Source organism: Malaclemys terrapin, chromosome 1, assembly GCF_027887155.1.
Source record: "Malaclemys terrapin pileata isolate rMalTer1 chromosome 1, rMalTer1.hap1, whole genome shotgun sequence".
Lineage (NCBI taxonomy): Eukaryota > Metazoa > Chordata > Testudines > Emydidae > Malaclemys > Malaclemys terrapin.
The window spans coordinates 302,094,872-302,112,255 of record NC_071505.1 but is presented as its reverse complement, the minus strand read 5'-3'; the positions used below and the strand labels follow the sequence as shown (position 1 = coordinate 302,112,255).

Sequence of the window (17,384 nt, the reverse complement as noted above, 5' to 3'; positions counted from 1 at the left end):
ATGTAATTTAGTCTGCATTAACTCCCTAGGAGGAGGGAGTTTGGGCTGGCATACTCAGAGAAAGCGGGAGACAGTAGGTGTAGAAGAGGCTTAGGAAAAAGGCACCGAGGTTTAGGATACACAAGGAAGAAAGGAGACCAGCAGAATATGGACCCTGGACTTCAGAAAAGCAGACTTTGACTCCCTCAGGGAACAGATGGGCAGGATCCCCTGGGAGAATAACATGAAGGGCAAAGGGGTCCAGGAGAGCTGGCTGTATTTTAAAGAATCCTTATTGAGGTTGCAGGAACAAACCATCCCGATGTGTAGAAAGAATAGTAAATATGGCAGGCGACCAGCTTGGCTAAACAGTGAAATCCTTGCTGATCTTAAACGCAAAAAAGAGGCTTATAAGAAGTGGAAGATTGGACAAATGACCAGGGAGGAGTATAAAAATATTGCTCAGGCATGCAGGAGTGAAATCAGGAAGGCCAAATCACACTTGGAGTTGCAGTTAGCAAGAGATGTTAAGAGTAACAAGAAGAGTTTCTTCAGGTATGTTAGCAACAAGAAGAAAATCAAGGAAAGTGTGGGCCCCTTACTGAATGAGGGAGGCAACCTAGTGACCGAGGATGTGGAAAAAGCTAATGTACTCAATGATTTTTTTGCCTCTGTCTTCACGCACAAGGTCAGCTCCCAGATTGCTGCACTGGGCAGTACAGCATGGGGAGAAGGTGACCAGCCCTCTGTAGAGAAAGAAGTGGTTCGGGACTATTTAGAAAAACTGGACGTGCACAAGTCCATGGGGCCGGATGCGCTGCATCCGAGGGTGCTAAAGGAGTTGGCGGGTGAGATTGCAGAGCCATTAGCCATTATTTTTGAAAACTCATGGCGATCGGGGGAGGTCCCAGATGACTGGAAAAAGGCTAATGTAGTGCCCATCTTTAAAAAAGGGAAGAAGGAGGATCCGGGGAACTACAGGCCAGTCAGCCTCACCTCAGTCCCTGGAAAAATTATGGAGCAGGTCCTCAAGGAATCAATTATGAAACATTTAGAGGAAAGGAAAGTGATCAGGAACAGTCAGCATGGATTCACGAAGGGGAAGTCGTGCCTGACTAACCTAATTGCCTTCTATGATGAGATAACTGGCTCTGTGGATGAGGGGAAAGCAGTGGATGTGTTATTTCTTGACTTTAGCAAAGCTTTTGATACTGTCTCCCACAGTATTCTTGCCACCAAGTTAAAGAAGTATGGGCTGGATGAATGGACTGTAAGGTGGATAGAAAGCTGGCTAGATCGTCGGGCTCAACGGGTAGTGATCAATGGCTCCATGTCTAGTTGGCAGCCGGTTTCAAGTGGAGTGCCCCAAGGGTCGGTCCTGGGGCCGGTTTTGTTTAATATCTTTATTAATGATCTGGAGGATGGTGTGGACTGCACTCTCAGCAAGTTTGCAGATGACACTAAACTAGGAGGCGTGGTAGATACACTAGAGGGTAGGGATCGGATACAGAGAGACCTAGACAAATTAGAGGATTGGGCAGAAAAAAACCTGATGAGGTTCAACAAGGACAAGTGCAGAGTCCTGCACTTAGGACGGAAGAATCCCATGCACTGCTACAGACTAGGGACCGAGTGGCTAGGCAGCAGTTCTGCAGAAAAGGACCTAGGTGTTACGGTGGATGAGAAGCTTGATATGAGTCAACAGTGTGCCCTTGTTGCCAAGAAGGCTAACGGCATTTTGGGCTGTATAAGTAGGGGCATTGCCAGCAGATTGAGGAACGTGATCGTTCCCCTTTATTCGACATTGGTGAGGCCTCATCTGGAATACTGTGTCCAGTTTTGGGCCCCACACTACAAGAAGGATGTGGAAAAATTGGAAAGAGTCCAGCGGAGGGCAACAAAAATGATTAGGGGTCTGGAGCACATGACTTATGAGGAGAGGCTGAGGGAACTGGGATTGTTTAGTCTCCAGAAGAGAAGAATGAGGGGGGATTTGATAGCAGCCTTCAACTACCTGAAGGGGAGTTCCAAAGAGGATGGAGCTCGGCTGTTCTCAGTGGTGGCAGATGACAGAACAAGGAGCAATGGTCTCAAGTTGCGGTGGGGGAGGTCCAGGTTGGATATCAGGAAAAACTATTTCACTAGGAGGGTGGTGAAACACTGGAATGCGTTACCTAGGGAGGTGGTGGAGTCTCCTTCCTTGGAGGTTTTTAAGGCCCGGCTTGACAAAGCCCTGGCTGGGATGATTTAGCTGGGAATTGGTCCTGCTTTGAGCAGGGGGTTGGACTAGATGACCTCTTGAGGTCCCTTCCAACTCTGATATTCTATGATTCTATGATTCTATGATAGTGCAGACCGATGCTGCTGATTAGAGGGCCCTGACCTGGAACCTGGAATAGATGGTGAGCCCAGGTTCCCCTACCAGTCACTGGGGAAGTGGCACCATCGGGACAGTGAATGAGAAGACTGCCTGAAATGGTTTGTAAGGAAAGTCTTTGATACCCTGGAAAGGGAGGAGTATAGTGACCTAGGAGAGAAAGAAGCCAAGAAGACAGAGCACCCTGAGTTGCAGGGCATGCAGTGAGCAGCAGAAGGGGGCGTTGGACCTGGAAAGAGAGGATCCCCCGAGCTGCCAGGAGGATGCTGAGTGAACGTCATGATAGGAGAGCTAATCAAACTTTCTAATCAAACAGATTTTTAGGGTCATTTTCACCAGGACTCCTTTGAGCGTAAGGAATAGCCACCAAAAATAAAGTTTGTTTTGTTCCATACATTTTATTTCATTCACAGCTCACTCAGAAGGCACACCTAAATCCAACTTTTGAAATGTTGGGAATCCCAGTGTATTTGCTGACCCACTAGCATTTATTTGATAGCTAGTGCTGAAATAAAATTTTCTGTGCATCAACTTAGATGAATGTTCTGGAAAATGTATCCACCAATTTTTGTTATGTTATGATCAAAAAAATCCCACACTTCTGCTGTATAAAGACCTCTTTGCACAATACCACAAAAAATTCCTGAACTTTATATTTTTAAACTTTTCAGCTTGATTAGTCTCACTGGGGACTAGTCTCAGGATAAGCAGCAAAACTATAATTAAAATAATTAAAGGAACTGAAAAATTAGGTTGGTACATGCATGGTACAAAACCTCTGCTAAGATTAAAGTAATAGTATTGTTTACAACACTATGTAACAACAAACGTAAATAATATCCAAAGTAATTAAAGATGATGTGATTTTTCTGCTATTTATTATTTATTTATTTGTATTACTGTAGTATCTAGGAACCCTAGTCCTGGACAAGGACCCCATTATGCCAGGTGTTGTGCAAACACAGAATACAGACGGTCCCTGCCCGCATTGTGGCATTCCTAAATTGCATGGATTTTCAACTATGCAGCTGTGGAAGTACACAATAGAAATATTAAAATACTAATCTCAAAACCAACTGGCTCTTAGCTAAGGTTCTAGAGCAGACTCATTTTATCTCTCTAAGGGTATGTCTATACTACCCGCTGGATTGGCGGGTAGTGTTCGATGTATCGGGGATCGATTTATTGCATCTCGTCTGGACGCGATAAATAGATCCGCGAATCGACGCCTGTACTTCACCTCGGCAGGAGGAGTAAATGGAGTCGACGGGGGAGCTGCGGCAGTCGACTCACCGCTGTGAGGACGGCCAGATAAGTTGAACTAAGATACTATTCGCGTAGCTGAAGTTGCGTATCTTAGTTCGAATCCCCCCGCTAGTGTAGCCCGGGCCTAAGGGGTCTCAGTGCCACTAGATGTGACAGAATACCACACCTAGGAGGCGTGTGGGTTACACTGGCCCTATTGAAGTAAAAGGCAAAACTTTCATTGACTTCAACAGGGCCAAGATTTCATCTTTTAAAAGTACAGTAACTCCCCACTTAACATCCTCTCGATCTTACATCCCGGCTCCATTACAGAACATGCACGTTTAAAGTTGTGCAATGTTCCGCTATAACATCGTTTTATATATATATGCTTTGTCCATGGCTGGCAGCCCCCCATCAGCTCCCCTATGCCACGCCACCCCCAGCGCCTCCCACCCACTGGCGTACCCTGCGGATCAATGCCTTTCCCCTGTTCCCCCCACCTCCTGCCTGCGGCAATCAGCTGTCTTGCGACGTTCAGGAGGCTGAGGGGAGGAGCGAGGACGCAGCGCGCAGCCTCCCCCTCCGTCCTACCCACGGCGATCAGCTGGTTTGCTGCTTTCAGGAGGCTGGGGGGAGGAGTGAGGACGTGGTGTTCAGGAGGCTGAGGGAAGGTCACTTAAAGTTGCATTTTTCAGGAACATAACTACAATGTTAAGTGAGGAGTTACTGTATATGCACAAATATATGGGGTGATGGTAGCAACCCCTATACTTAGGTTGCCTAACACTTTAAACTATAAAAGATTCTTAGGATCTTTTCTTTGAGAAGCATGAATACCCCTATAGTTTGCAACAGGCCTTTGATATTCAATGGGGAGAAACTCTTCAAGCTACAAGTGACGTTTCTTTCTACCATTAAATTCCAAAGTGTTATAAATGACCATTTCCCTTCAGCAAGACAATTCTAGCAGCCTGCCTAAATCACTGAACATTCTAAATAGCCTCGCCCAGGCTACTGCCATAGCAGCAGACAATGTACCAGGAACACCAAAGAGCTACCAGAGCATATGTATCTGGAAGGAGGTTCGGGTAGAGAGCCAGGCTGGGATTTCTTTGACAACCCCCTCCCTTCCCAGATCCAGCACATCACATTGGCTTAGCATCTCATCCCCCTGGCAACAAGACATAGGTCAGGCACTCTCCTAACTCCTGCCGATGGGGATGGAGCATATAGTGTAAGTGTCTCATCGGCCCTCTGGAGGCACCATCTGGGACAGGAATTCTCCCATCTCCCAAGCAGAAGACAGGATCTAGCTGGGATCCACCCATAAACCACCGAGACCTAGGACATGGTGCAAGCAGCTCATGTCCACCCCACAAGGGAACCACATGGGACAGGAGTCCTCCACTTCCCAGCATCGTGGAGAGAGAGAGAGAGTGTGAGTGTGTCAGAGACCAGGCTCCCCTCAACCACCTTGTGATCCCAGCACATAGTATCAGAAGCCATCTCCCCACTCTCGGATAACAACCTTTTCCTGCTGCTGGCTAATGTAGTTAGTCCTGAAGCTCAAATGGTTGCAGCTTATGCTGCAGTGCTGAAGGCTCATGGATCAAACCCCATTGATGCATGAAGGGGAGTTTGTTACAATCAGATATAAAATAACTTGTTCATTCACTTTTCCTTGGAAAAAACAATCCCAGGCAATTGCATTAAAAAAAACCCATTAAAAAAGACTTTTTAGGATGTAAAGTACAACACTCAAAGTTATAAAATGCCAGCTTATGGCTGCCTGTGCATCCATAATTTGTCCCTTGTGCCTGTGCATTATGATCTTTAATTACGTGATCACGTAGTACTTTTGCCACAGGACTTTTGACTCGTTAAATGCATAGTTTGGACACACAACAGAACTGAGTTAGATGCACAGGCCACCGTACTTCTTGCATTCTCTAACTTTAAAATGTTTGACTTTGCAATCTAAATAACATTTTAATGTAGTTTTTTTGCATGTAATGTAATATATGTTTCTACATGTATACACATTTTGTCTCTTTATAAAAAGACATAATACAGGGTTTTGCAATCTTTACATAGCGTGCACCTGTGTATACCCCACGTTCACATATCTTTTTCTCTTTTTTCCCCTACAGACAAAGCTTTGGGCCACATTTTGCCCACAGGAACGCATGCATCTCCCACTGAAATCAGTGGGACTTCTGGCAATTATTGAGGGCAGAACCTGACCCTTTTACAGAAGAGTTATTGCTCCTTTAGTTTATCTTGAATTTCAAAAGAAGATTTCCAATTTGCTGAACATTTTGATCATACCACCACCACGCAATGTTTAAAACCGTGTGTAATTGGAACATCTTCTTCCCAAGAAGAGGTATTGGATAGGAAGAATCCATGTGCCTTACGCTCCACATTTGGAAATCAAAAACAGGTAGAGGTGATGCACTTGGCATGGAAAGGTGCTGACCACATGGCTTCCTTTCAACCCTCCCCTAATGAACATCATTAATAAGAGAAAAGGTCTTCTGCCCTTCCTGATGCAAAAACAGCATCAGTGATGGGGAGGGAGAAGACTGAGATGTATCAGGAAAAGAGGTGGCCTCAGAGCCAAGGAAAAAATACTTTCTGCTGATGATGCCATCCACCTCGATAGAGACCCGTATCATCACTGTGAAATCCAGCAAATTCAGATGACATTTCCCACAGCGACCTACTAACAATTAATCCAATAAACCTTGGGAGTCAGATCAAAAGGACCAAGATGACACTGCTACCAAGGAGAGGGCTTCAGGAACAACTCACACCAAATGCAACTCATGTTCTTACCTACCTGTGTTCCAAATAATCCAAAACCTGACTAAACTGAGGCTTCGAGTCACAACTGTCAGGTTTGCTTATAACTCCCTACTTCATAGAGACAGGAAGCTAACTCATAGTTTATTTAAAATTGAAGGAGGCTGAGAAAGCCTGAGTCCAACTGCATTTGCAAGCCAATCTGAGACATGATGCAGTGACTCAAAGATGATTTCTCTGAGGCCCACAGACCACAGTTGAGAAAATGTCAGAAGAGAAGATCAATAGACATCCATTTCATTCTCTTTGGATGAATCCAATTAATTAAATCAGTGTGCACAGCACTGACCTGCCCACTCCCATACACGAGACTGCTATGTTGAACCAAAAATGTTCTGTTATACTACAGCAATAACACAGCTACCACCATCATACTAAAGGGAATACGATGATGGTTAGGTACTCTATATACCTAGGCTTTTGGTACAGGAATTGAAAATCTATTGATGGTCCTGGGCCTCCAAAGCACTAATACATCCCGCTCTTGCCTTGATGCTGAGCCACTTTGGCTGGCCGAACAAAAAATTATTGTATATGGTCATGATAATATAGCTAAATTCCACAGAGCACTCCTTTACCTTAGAATTAAAGCTGGGGTGCCAATAAATAAATATGGAACTTTTAGGAGGTCTAACTTTTCCTCCAGTTGTGAAATGCTTGGCAAAAAAAACAAAGACATAAAAGTGTTCTGAAAGCAAGAGCAAAGACCTCTTTTTTTCTTCTTAAAGGTAAGCCATTACCCAGCACACTTAATATTCTGCTAGATGGAGAACAGTTGCATTCCAGATGTTTAAGAGTGTTGCACGGGCACAACAAGAATTGTAGCCAACCTCTTCCACCCCATACTTCTGGCTAGGTGTAATGAACACTTTCAGGGAAGGCAATTTTGGTGGCACCCATGCCAGATCCTTGCTCAGCCAGTCTCAAAAATCAGTTCCTTCTTTCCTTACCCTCTGTTTTCGCAGGCTTCCTGGGCTGGTAGGAGATGGGCTTGGAGACTTCCCAGAGCGGGGAGTAGAAAGCTGGCTACCAGGGGTTCCATTAACTAGAAGAACAATAAATAAATACAGAAATAAATGTTTGGCTCATGTACCTACAGAGTAAAAGCAGAGGAAAATAATTAATAAACATGTCTTAATTCTATCTACTTTTTCTTAAGGTACCCATTCACCCTTTTCAGATTTGTAAATGTTAAATAAGGTAGTGCAGAAATGAACTGCTTTTCTAGCACTGTGACTCTCACACTGCCAATTTATACAGTGCTTAAACAAATAAGCAGCCAACCTAAAACAACTGTTTAAGTCAATGGTGATGAACTTCATTACATTTTCTTAAACCGTATAGTGCCTATGCATGCATATCATGGAAAGCCATAATGCTTTGTTGCCTTAACAAATATTACCTATATTTAATCCCTTTCATCCCATTTAATTATGCCTCTCAGTGCTACGAACTAGGAATAAAAAGCAGCACTGCTTGCAAGAACAATTCACTGTAGCTTGCTGTTAAACCCTCACTTGTTTGAAGACATTTTTGCATTACTATCTGACCCAAACATCATCCCAGAACTAACTCGGATGGACTTCAGACATTCAACTGAACTGGCCATAAAATCTCAGCTATACATTATACCAAATCATCACTTACTTAAATAGTAAAGTTCCTTCAAAATATTTCAATGTATTTAATGTTAGAAGCATTTTCAGCCTTTATATGACATGCTCTGTAAAATTAAATACCTAATACCTGAAGAGTATCACATAGAGGATGCCAATAATGTTCTTAAAAGCTTACTAAAGCATAGAAAGAAATGCATTATATGCACACACTCTTTAAACAAACAACTGGCATATTAACAATCATATTTGTCAGTTTCAGAAAAAAAAATCAGCAACTAGACACCTGAATTCTCAATCTTATATGAATATTTACATACTAACATATCAATAAGGCATTTAACTTACCTTCTATGAGTTCTAACATGGACACAGTCTTAGTGTTTAACCTGATGATAGCAAGCACAAAAATTCTTTCCCTGTAGCAAAGATGGGAAGCGGTGGGATTAGTTAAGGATAGCTAGGGCTGCTCACAGAGTGAGCTGAATGAGATGCAGGACTCATAAGCAGAAGCCTTTTCTGCGTAAGGCTGACGTCTTCAGAGCAGCAGTGGGAGGTGCAGGTGCTGTCTTAGGGCTACATCAAAGGTGTCAATTAAACATAAAGCCGCTGCTTCAGAATGCCGAGCAACTGCAACCCCCACTCGGATTCCATGAAGCCCAGAAAGCCAAAGCAATGTTATATGCTGTGCACTGAATCATAATGAAGAGCCTTTGGGGGCAATATACCAAATGACTCATCTGAAAATCAAAATGACAATAACTCTTGTGTACCCTTGGCTGACTGGCAGTCTAGCAACTGCTAAATCCTTCAAAGAATGCAGTGGGTATTTTAATAGATTTTTCTTAATGTAGCAAATATCTCAGTGGTAAATATTAGGCCCACATACATTTATCGTCTGATGCTGCTCTAAAGAGCATTATAAAACATGTTATACAGCATGGTAAGTAAAGATCACCATACTGCTGCATATTACCTGCCTTTTGCAATGCATTTGTTAAGAGAAAAGTGTACAATATCTTTGTGGTATCCACTCGAATGATGAGAAAGTTAATTTGCAGGTAAATAGGCTGCCTTTACAGACACACATTTCACTCAGCTAGGCTTAAGGTTCAGTTCATAGCAAGGGTAATGGCTTGTACGTATCAGCACAGTGTTGGGGGAGTGTGTGGCACATGCACATATTTATGGAAGTTCATACAGTATCTTGAGGAACGAACAATGTGGGTGTGACCAATAACATGATTTCTGCATCTAAAACTAGCTCTATTAATGTGTAGGGGCTGCATGAAGATATTTTGTTTGGCCAGGGAGAGAAAAGGGATAGAGAGAGATTAAAAATAAGCTGCTTGAGTCTAATCTTCAAATATGTTTGTTTTTTTAATCAATGTTAAACTATTGCAATTTTGTCTATTAGGGTATAAACTTAAAGGCCATTTAGAAGCATTAGCTATAGTAGTGCAAAAAGCCTTTTAAACTGATCAGATCCTCTTATACTTGGCTATTGTCAGGGTGAAATTCAAAGTGCTGGCTACCATTTAAGAAACCCTAAATGATTTAGATGCCAGGTACCTCAGAGACCACTACTGTCCCTGTGACTTGCAATACATGTTGTGCTTAGAAGGAACAGTTCAGCTAACCTGTCTCAAAGTTTAGAATCAGAGAAGATTCCTCAGAGACCTCAGGAGATCATCTAGTCCAACCCCCTGCTCCAAGCAGGACCAACTGAGTTGTTGTAACCTGCACAGGTTGTGCCATGTTTGTCTTTCTTCCACAGGACAGAAGTGACTTTGTCTGTAGAAAGTGCAAGCTGGTCTCCATATTGGAAGAGAAGGTTCGAGGTCTGGAGAAACAAGTATCGACCCTGCGTTGCATAAGAGAAAATGAAGATGTCCTGGACAGACGTCAAGATATGCTTCTACAGGTACAATGTTCTGAAGAATCGGAGCAGGTTGCGCAGAGGGGACTGAGGGACGGTGAAGAAATTTGGCAGCATGTGACCTCCAAAAGAAGAAAGAGGAGCGTCCATGTACCAGCAATGGAGATACAGGTGAGCAACCGTTTTCATGTTCTCTCCACAGGTACTAATGCGGAGAGTGGACTAGATGATACATCTGAGGGAAGGGAGCAGAAGGAGACTCCACCGATTGGAAGGCATGAGATGCACTGTCCTAGGGATGGGGGTTCCACGACCACCACTCCCAAGAGAAGGAGGAGGGTGGTGGTGGTCAGGGACTCCCTCCTCAGGGGGACTGAGTCATTTAGCTGCCGCCCTGACCGAGAAAACCGAGAGCTGCTTGCCAGGAGCTAGGATTCACGATGTGACGGAGGGACTGCCGAGACTCATCAAGCCCTCGGATCGCTACCCCTTCCTGCTTCTCCACGTGGGCACCAATGATACTGCCAAGAATGACCTTGAGCGGATCACTGCAGACTACGTGGCTCTGGGAAGAAGGGTAAAGGAGTTTGAGGCGCAAGTGGTGTTCTCGTCCATCCTTCCTGTGCAGGGAAAAGGCCTGGGTAGAGACCGTCGAATTGTGGAAGTCAACCAATGGCTACGCAGGTGGTGTCGGAGAGAAGGCTTTGGATTCTTTGACTATGGGATGGTGTTCCAAGAAGGAGGAGTGCTAGGCAGAGACGGGCTCCACCTAATGAAGAGAGGGAAGAGCATCTTCGCAAGCAGGCTGGCTAACCTAGTGAGGAGGGCTTTAAACTAGGTTCACTGGGGGTAGGAGACCAAAGCCCTGAGGTAAGTGGGGAAATGGGATACCAGGAGGAAGCACGAGCAGGAGAGTGCAAGAAGGGAGGACTCCTGTCTCAGACTGAGAAAGCGGGACAATCAGCGAGTTATCTTAAGTGCCTATACACAAATGCAAGAAGCCTGGGAAACAAGCAGGGAGAACTGGAAGTCCTGGCACAGTCAAGGAACTATGTCGTCATTGGAATAACAGAGACTTAGTGGGATAACTCACATGACTGGAGTACCGTCATGGATGGATATAAACTGTTCAGGAAGGACAGGCAGGGCAGAAAAGTGGGGGAGTTGCATTGTATGCAAGAGAGGAGTATGACTGCTCAGAGCTCTGGTATGAAACTGCAGAAAAACCTGAGAGTCTCTGGATTAAGTTTAGAAGTGTGAGCAACAAGGGTGATGTCGTGGTGGAAGTCTGCTATAGACCACCAGACCAGGGGGATGAGGTGGACGAGGCTTTCTTCCGACAACTAGCAGAAGTTATTAGATCGCAGGCCCTGGTTCTCATGGGAGACTTTGATCACCCTGATATCTGCTGGGAGAGCAATACAGCGGTGCACAGACAATCCAGAAAGTTTTTGGAAAGTGTAGGGGACAATTTTCTGGTGCAAGTGCTGGAGGAACCAACTAGGGGCAGAGCTCTTCTGGACCTACTGCTCACAAACTAGGAAGAATTAGTAGGGGAAGCAAAAGTGGATGGGAACCTGGGAGGCAGTGACCATGAGATGGTCGAGTTCAGGATCCTGACACAAGGAAAAAAGGAGAGCAGCAGAATATGGACCCTGGACTTCAGAAAAGCAGACTTTGACTCCATCAGGGAACTGATGGGCAGGATCCCCTGGGAGAATAACATGAGGGGGAAAGGAGTCCAGGAGAGCTGGCCATATTTTAAAGAATCCTTATTGAGGTTGCAGGAAAAAAACATCCTGATGTGTAGAAAGAATAGTAAATATGGCAGCTGACCAGCTTGGCTAAACAGTGAAATCCTTGCTAATCTTAAAAGCAAAAAGAAGCTTACAAAAAGTGGAAGATTGGACAAATGATCAGGGAGGAGTATAAAAATATTGCTCAGGCTTGCAGGAGTGAAATCAGGAAGGCCAAATCACACTTGGAGTTGCAGCTAGCAAGAGATGTTAAAAGTAACAAGAAGGGTTCCTTCAGGTATGTTAGCAACAAGAAGAAAGTCAAGGAAAGTGTGGGCCCCTTACTGAATGAGGGAGGCAACCTAGTGACAGAGGATGTGGAAAAAGTTAATGTACTCAATGATTTTTTTGCCTGTCTTCACGAACAAGGTCAGCTCCCAGACTGCTGCACTTGGCAGCACAGTATGGGGAGAAGGTGACCAGCCTTCTGTGGAGAAAGAAGTGGTTCAGGACTACTTAGAAAAACTGGACGAGCACAAATCAATGGGGCCGGATGCGCTGCATCCGAGGGTGCTAAAGGAGTTGGCGGATATGATTGCAGAGCCATTGGCCATTATTTTTGAAAACTCATGGCGATCGGGGAAGATCCCGGATGACTGGGAAGAGGCTAATGTAGTGCCCATCTTCAAAAAAAAGGGAAAGAGGAGGATCCGGGGAACTACAGGCCAGTCAGCCTCACCTCAGTCCCTGGAAAAATCATGGAGCAGGTCCTCAAGGAATCAATTCTGAAGCACTTAGCGGGGAGGAAAGTGATCAGGAACAGTCAGCATGGATTCACGAAGAGGAAGTCATGCCTGACTAACCTAATTGCCTTCTATGAGGAGATAACTGGGTCTGTGGATGAGGGGAAAGTAGTGGATGTGTTATTCCTTGACTTTAGCAAAGCTTTTGATACGGTCTCCCACAGTATTCTTGCCAGCAAGTTAAAGAAGTATGGGCTGGATGAATGGACTATAAGGTGGATAGAAAGCTGGCTAGATTGTCGGGCTCAACGGGTAATGATCAACGGCTCCATGTCTAGTTGGCAGCCGGTTTCAAGCAGAGTGCCCCAAGGGTCGGTCCTGGGGCCAGTTTTGTTCAATATCTTCATTAATGATCTGGAGGATGGTGTGGACTGCACTCTCAGCAAGTTTGCAGATGACACTAAACTGGGAGGCGTGGTAGATATGCTGGAGGGTAGGGATAGGATACAGAGGGACCTAGACAAATTAGAGGATTGGGCCAAAAGAAACCTGATGAGGTTCAACAAGGACAAGTGCAGAGTCCTGCACTTAGGACGGAAGAAGCCCATTCACTGTTACAAGACGACACCTATATCTTTACTGCAGTGCTAAGATGCAACTCCATAGAAGATTAGGGCTGGAAGAGACCTCAGGAGGTCATCTAGTCCAACCCCCTGCTCAAAGCAGGACCAACACCAACTAAATCATCCCAGCCAGGGCTTTGTCAAGCCGGGCCTTAAAAACCTCTAAGGAAGGAGATTCTGGATCCAATAGTGGATTTCCTAATATCCAACCTAGTTCTCCCGCACTGCAACTTGAGACCATTGCTTCTTGTTCTGTCATCTGCCACCACTGAAAACAGCCTAGCTCTATCCTCTTTGGAATCCCCCTTCAGGTAGTTGAAGGCTGCTATCAAATCTCCCCCTCACTCTTTTCTTCTGCAGACTAAACAATCCCAGTTTCCCCAGCCTCTCCTCGTAAGTCATGTGCCCCAGCCCCCTAATCATTTTTGTTGCCCTCTGCTGAACTCTTTCTAATTTTTCCACATCCTTCTTGTAGCGTGGGGCCAAAAACTGGACACAGTACTCCAGGTGAGGCCTCACCAATGTCGAATAGAGGGGAATGATCACGTCCCTCGATCTGCTGGCAATGCCCCTACTTATAAAGCCCAAAATGCAGTTAGCCTTCTTGGCAACAAGGGCACACTGTTGACTCATATCCAGCTTCTCGTCCACTGTAATCCCGAGGACCTTTTCTGCAGAACTGCTGCTTAGCCAGTTGGTCCCCAGTCTGTAGCGGTGCATGGGATTCTACCTTCTTAAGTGCAAGGCTCTGCACTTGTCCTTGTTGAACCTCATCAGATTTTTTTGGCCCAATCCTCTAATTTGTCTAGGTCACTTTGGACTCTATCCCTCCCCCCAGTGTATCTACCTCTCCCCCCAGCTTAGTCTCATCCATGAACTTGCTGAGGGTGCAATCCATCCCATCATCCAGATCATTAATGAAGATGTTGAACAAAACCGGCCTCAGGACCAACCCCTGGGGCACTCTGCTTGGTACCAGCTGCCAACTAGAGATTGAGCCATTGATCGCTACCTGTTGAACCCGATGATCTAGCCAGCTTTCTATCCACTTTATAGTCCATTCATCCAATCCATACTACTTTAACTTTCAGGAAAGCATAGTGGGAGACCGTATCGAAAGCTTTGCTAAACTCTTGGCATATCATGTCCACCACTTTCCCCATATCCACAGACCCAGTTATCTCATCATAAAAGGCAATCATGTTGGTCAGGCATGACTTGCCCTTAGTGAATCCATGTTGACTGTTCCTGATCACTTTCCTCTCCTCCAAATGCTTCAAAATGGATTCCTTGAGGACCTGCTCCATGACTTTTCCGGGGACTTAGGTCAGGCTGACTGGTCTATAGTTCCCCAGATTCTCCTTCTTCCCTTTTTTAAAGATGGACACTATATTTGCCTTTTTCCAATCGTCCGGGACCTCACCCAATCGCTGCAAGTTTTCAAAGATAATGGCCAGTCGCTCTGCAATCATATCAGTTAACTCCCTCAGCACCCTCGGATGCATTGCTTCTGTCTCCATGGACTTGGGTATGTCCAGCTTTTCTAAATAGTCCTTAACCTGTTCTTTCACCACTGAGGGCTGCTCACATCCTCCCCATACTGTGCTGCCCAGTGCAGCAGTCTGGGAGCTGATCTTGTCTGTGAAGACCAAGGAAAAATAACCATTGAGTACTTCAGTTTTTCCACATCATCTGTCACTAGGTTGCCTCCCCCATTCAGTAAGGGTCCCATACTTTCCCTGACCTTCTTCTTGATGCTAACATACCTGTAGAAACCCTTCTTGTTACCCTTCACATCCCTGGCTAGCTGCAACTCCAATTGTGCTTTGGCCTTCCTGATTATACCCCGGCATGCTAAGCAATATTTTTATACTCCTCCCTAGTCATCTGTCCAAGTTTCCACTTCTTGTAAGCTTCCTTTTTGTATTTAAGCTCGCCGAAGATTTCTCTGTTAAGGCAAGCTGGTCACCTGCCATATGTGCTATTCTTTCTGCGCATTGGGATGGTTTGTTCCTGCGCCCTCAATAAGGCTTCTCTAAAATACAGCCAGTTCTCCTGGACTCCTTTCCCCCTCATATTAGCCTTTACGGGGATCCTGCCCATCAATTCCCTGAGGGAGTCAAAGTCTGTTTTTCTGAAGTCCAGGGTCTGTATTCTGCTGCTCTCCTTTCTTGCTTTTGTCAGGATCCTGAACTCAACCATCTCATGGTATATTAAAAGAATCAAGGGGCAGGTTTTTGCAGAGACCTCTCCTTTCCTCTGGAATTTGATCCTGATGAATATACACCCAGAACCCACACCTGCTCACATCTGGGGTGGGACACAAGACATCTCTTTACGCAGCTTTCCTGAATTTGCAAGAGTTCAACTCTTTTTAATATCTACAAGCTGTTAACTCCCAACTCAGAAAAGCTGAGCTGCTTGCTACAGACAGTGGCAAAATATATGGATTAAAATCATTGCCCTATTGAAGTCAGAGGCAAAACTCGCACTGACTTCACTAGGGCCAGGATTTCCCCTCAGTCTTTATTCTGAAGATTCCAATGTTTTTCTTCAAGAATCTTCAGTATAGATTCTACTCTTGGGATGTGCCTGCATGCTCCACATTAAGTCCAGAACCTTCTAAAAAGCTTTAATGATTGAGGACTGTATACATCTAGCCTTGGACCACACTGAATCAGGAATTAGGAAAACTGGATTCTATGCCCAGCTCTGTCACTTTGGGCAAGTCATATCACCTCTTTGTGCCTCTCTCACTTTCCTACCCGTTGTCTGTTTTGTCTACTCATGTTGTAAGCTCTTTGGGGCAGGGATTATATGTATATATAGTAGCTAGCATAACAGGACCCTGATCTCAGCCTCTGAAGTACAAAGAAATGCTATTACTGCAGCTGCTCAAGAGGAGGTTACATGAGAAGGCACAGAACCAATACTTCCTCAGTTCTTTCCAGCCACAAGTGTAATGAGACAACTTGCTTAGATCTTTCACCTTATGCCTCATCGGCCATTACTTTCTTTTTATCATCCTTGAGGGCTACTTTTTTGCAAATAGTTGAATTAGTGTAGGCTTAATGTGAAGTGCTGAAGTACATCAGGAATGCGGATTGGTATGGACAATCTATTAGAACACTATTAGTTAAGTTTTTCTTTTGGCATACTTTGGTAAACTGTAAGGCTGTATGAAAAGTATGCCCAGATACCATGGTGACAAATAACACTGGTCTACAATTTTTGAGAAGTTGTCTGCTTCAGAGATAAAATGTGCTATTTATTATGCATTTTGATGTGCTGAATTCCAAGATGACAATTAAAACAACTGATTGGCTACTGTTTCTAAGATATTTAAGTTTTTACATTTTATGTCCTTGTATATTGTGTAGATAGTAGAGTTTTAATCATAAATTGTAAACCTAGGTCTTTTCATGTGTTTATGGTTGCTTTACATGATAATATTTCACCTGTCCTGTTTATCTAACACTTTAAAAATCAGCAAAAAGGTCATATAAATAAAATTTATTATGAAACAAAAGGCAAAAAACTATTATGTACATAGTTTAGTCCTATTCAGTGTCTACTCGGCGCTTCTTGGCTTGTCTCTTGTATTCATTAAATGGAGCATCTCTTGTCACTGTCCACCAATAGTCTGCAAGCACTGATGGGCTCCATTTGCCCTGATAGCATTTCTCCATTGTTGCAATGTCCTGGTGAAATCGCTCGCCGTGCTTGTCGCGCACTGCTCCGCAGTTCGGTGGAAAAAAATCTAGATGAGAGTGCAAAAAATGTATCTTTAGTGACATGTTGCAGCCAAGGCTTTTGTATGGAGGTTTTCCACCAACAACCTGTAGTTGTCTGCTTTGTTGTTTCCGAGAAAATTTATTGCCACTAACTGGAAGGCTTTCCATGCCGTCTTTTCCTTGCCACGCAGTGCATGGTCAAATGCATCATCTTGAAGAAGTTCACGAATCTGAGGACCAACAAAGACACCTTCCTTTAGCTTAGCTTCACTTAAATTTGTAAATTTTCCATGGAGGTACTTGAAAGCTGCTTGTGTTTTGTCAATGGCCTTGACAAAGTTCTTCATCAGATCCAGCTTGATTTGTAAGGGTGGTAACAAAATCTTCCTTGATTCAACAAGTGGTGGATGCTGAACACTTTTCCTCCCAGGCTCCAATGACTGTCGGAGTGGCCAATCTTTCTTGATGTAGTGGGAATCTCTTGCACGACTATCCCATTCGCAGAGAAAACAGCAGTACTTTGCGTATCCAGTCTGCAGACCAAGCAAGAGAGCAACAACCTTCAAATCGCCACAAAGCTGCCA

The 17,384-nt window shown here is 44.5% G+C and overlaps 1 protein-coding gene across 5 annotated transcripts in view; it reads right to left on the bottom strand.

Moving 5' to 3' along the window:
* Positions 1 to 17,384, bottom strand: part of DCLK1 (doublecortin like kinase 1) — a 385,805-nt gene that overhangs the window by 75,022 nt on the left and 293,399 nt on the right. For 4 of the 5 annotated variants that reach the window (XM_054015297.1, XM_054015299.1, XM_054015298.1 and 1 more), the window contains exon 6: positions 7,420 to 7,514. In XM_054015297.1, coding sequence (XP_053871272.1) covers positions 7,420 to 7,514 — 95 coding nt within the window. Of the gene's footprint in view, positions 1 to 7,419; positions 7,515 to 8,433; positions 8,638 to 17,384 lie in introns of those variants that run through there. The other variant, XM_054015300.1, reaches the window with a different exon arrangement.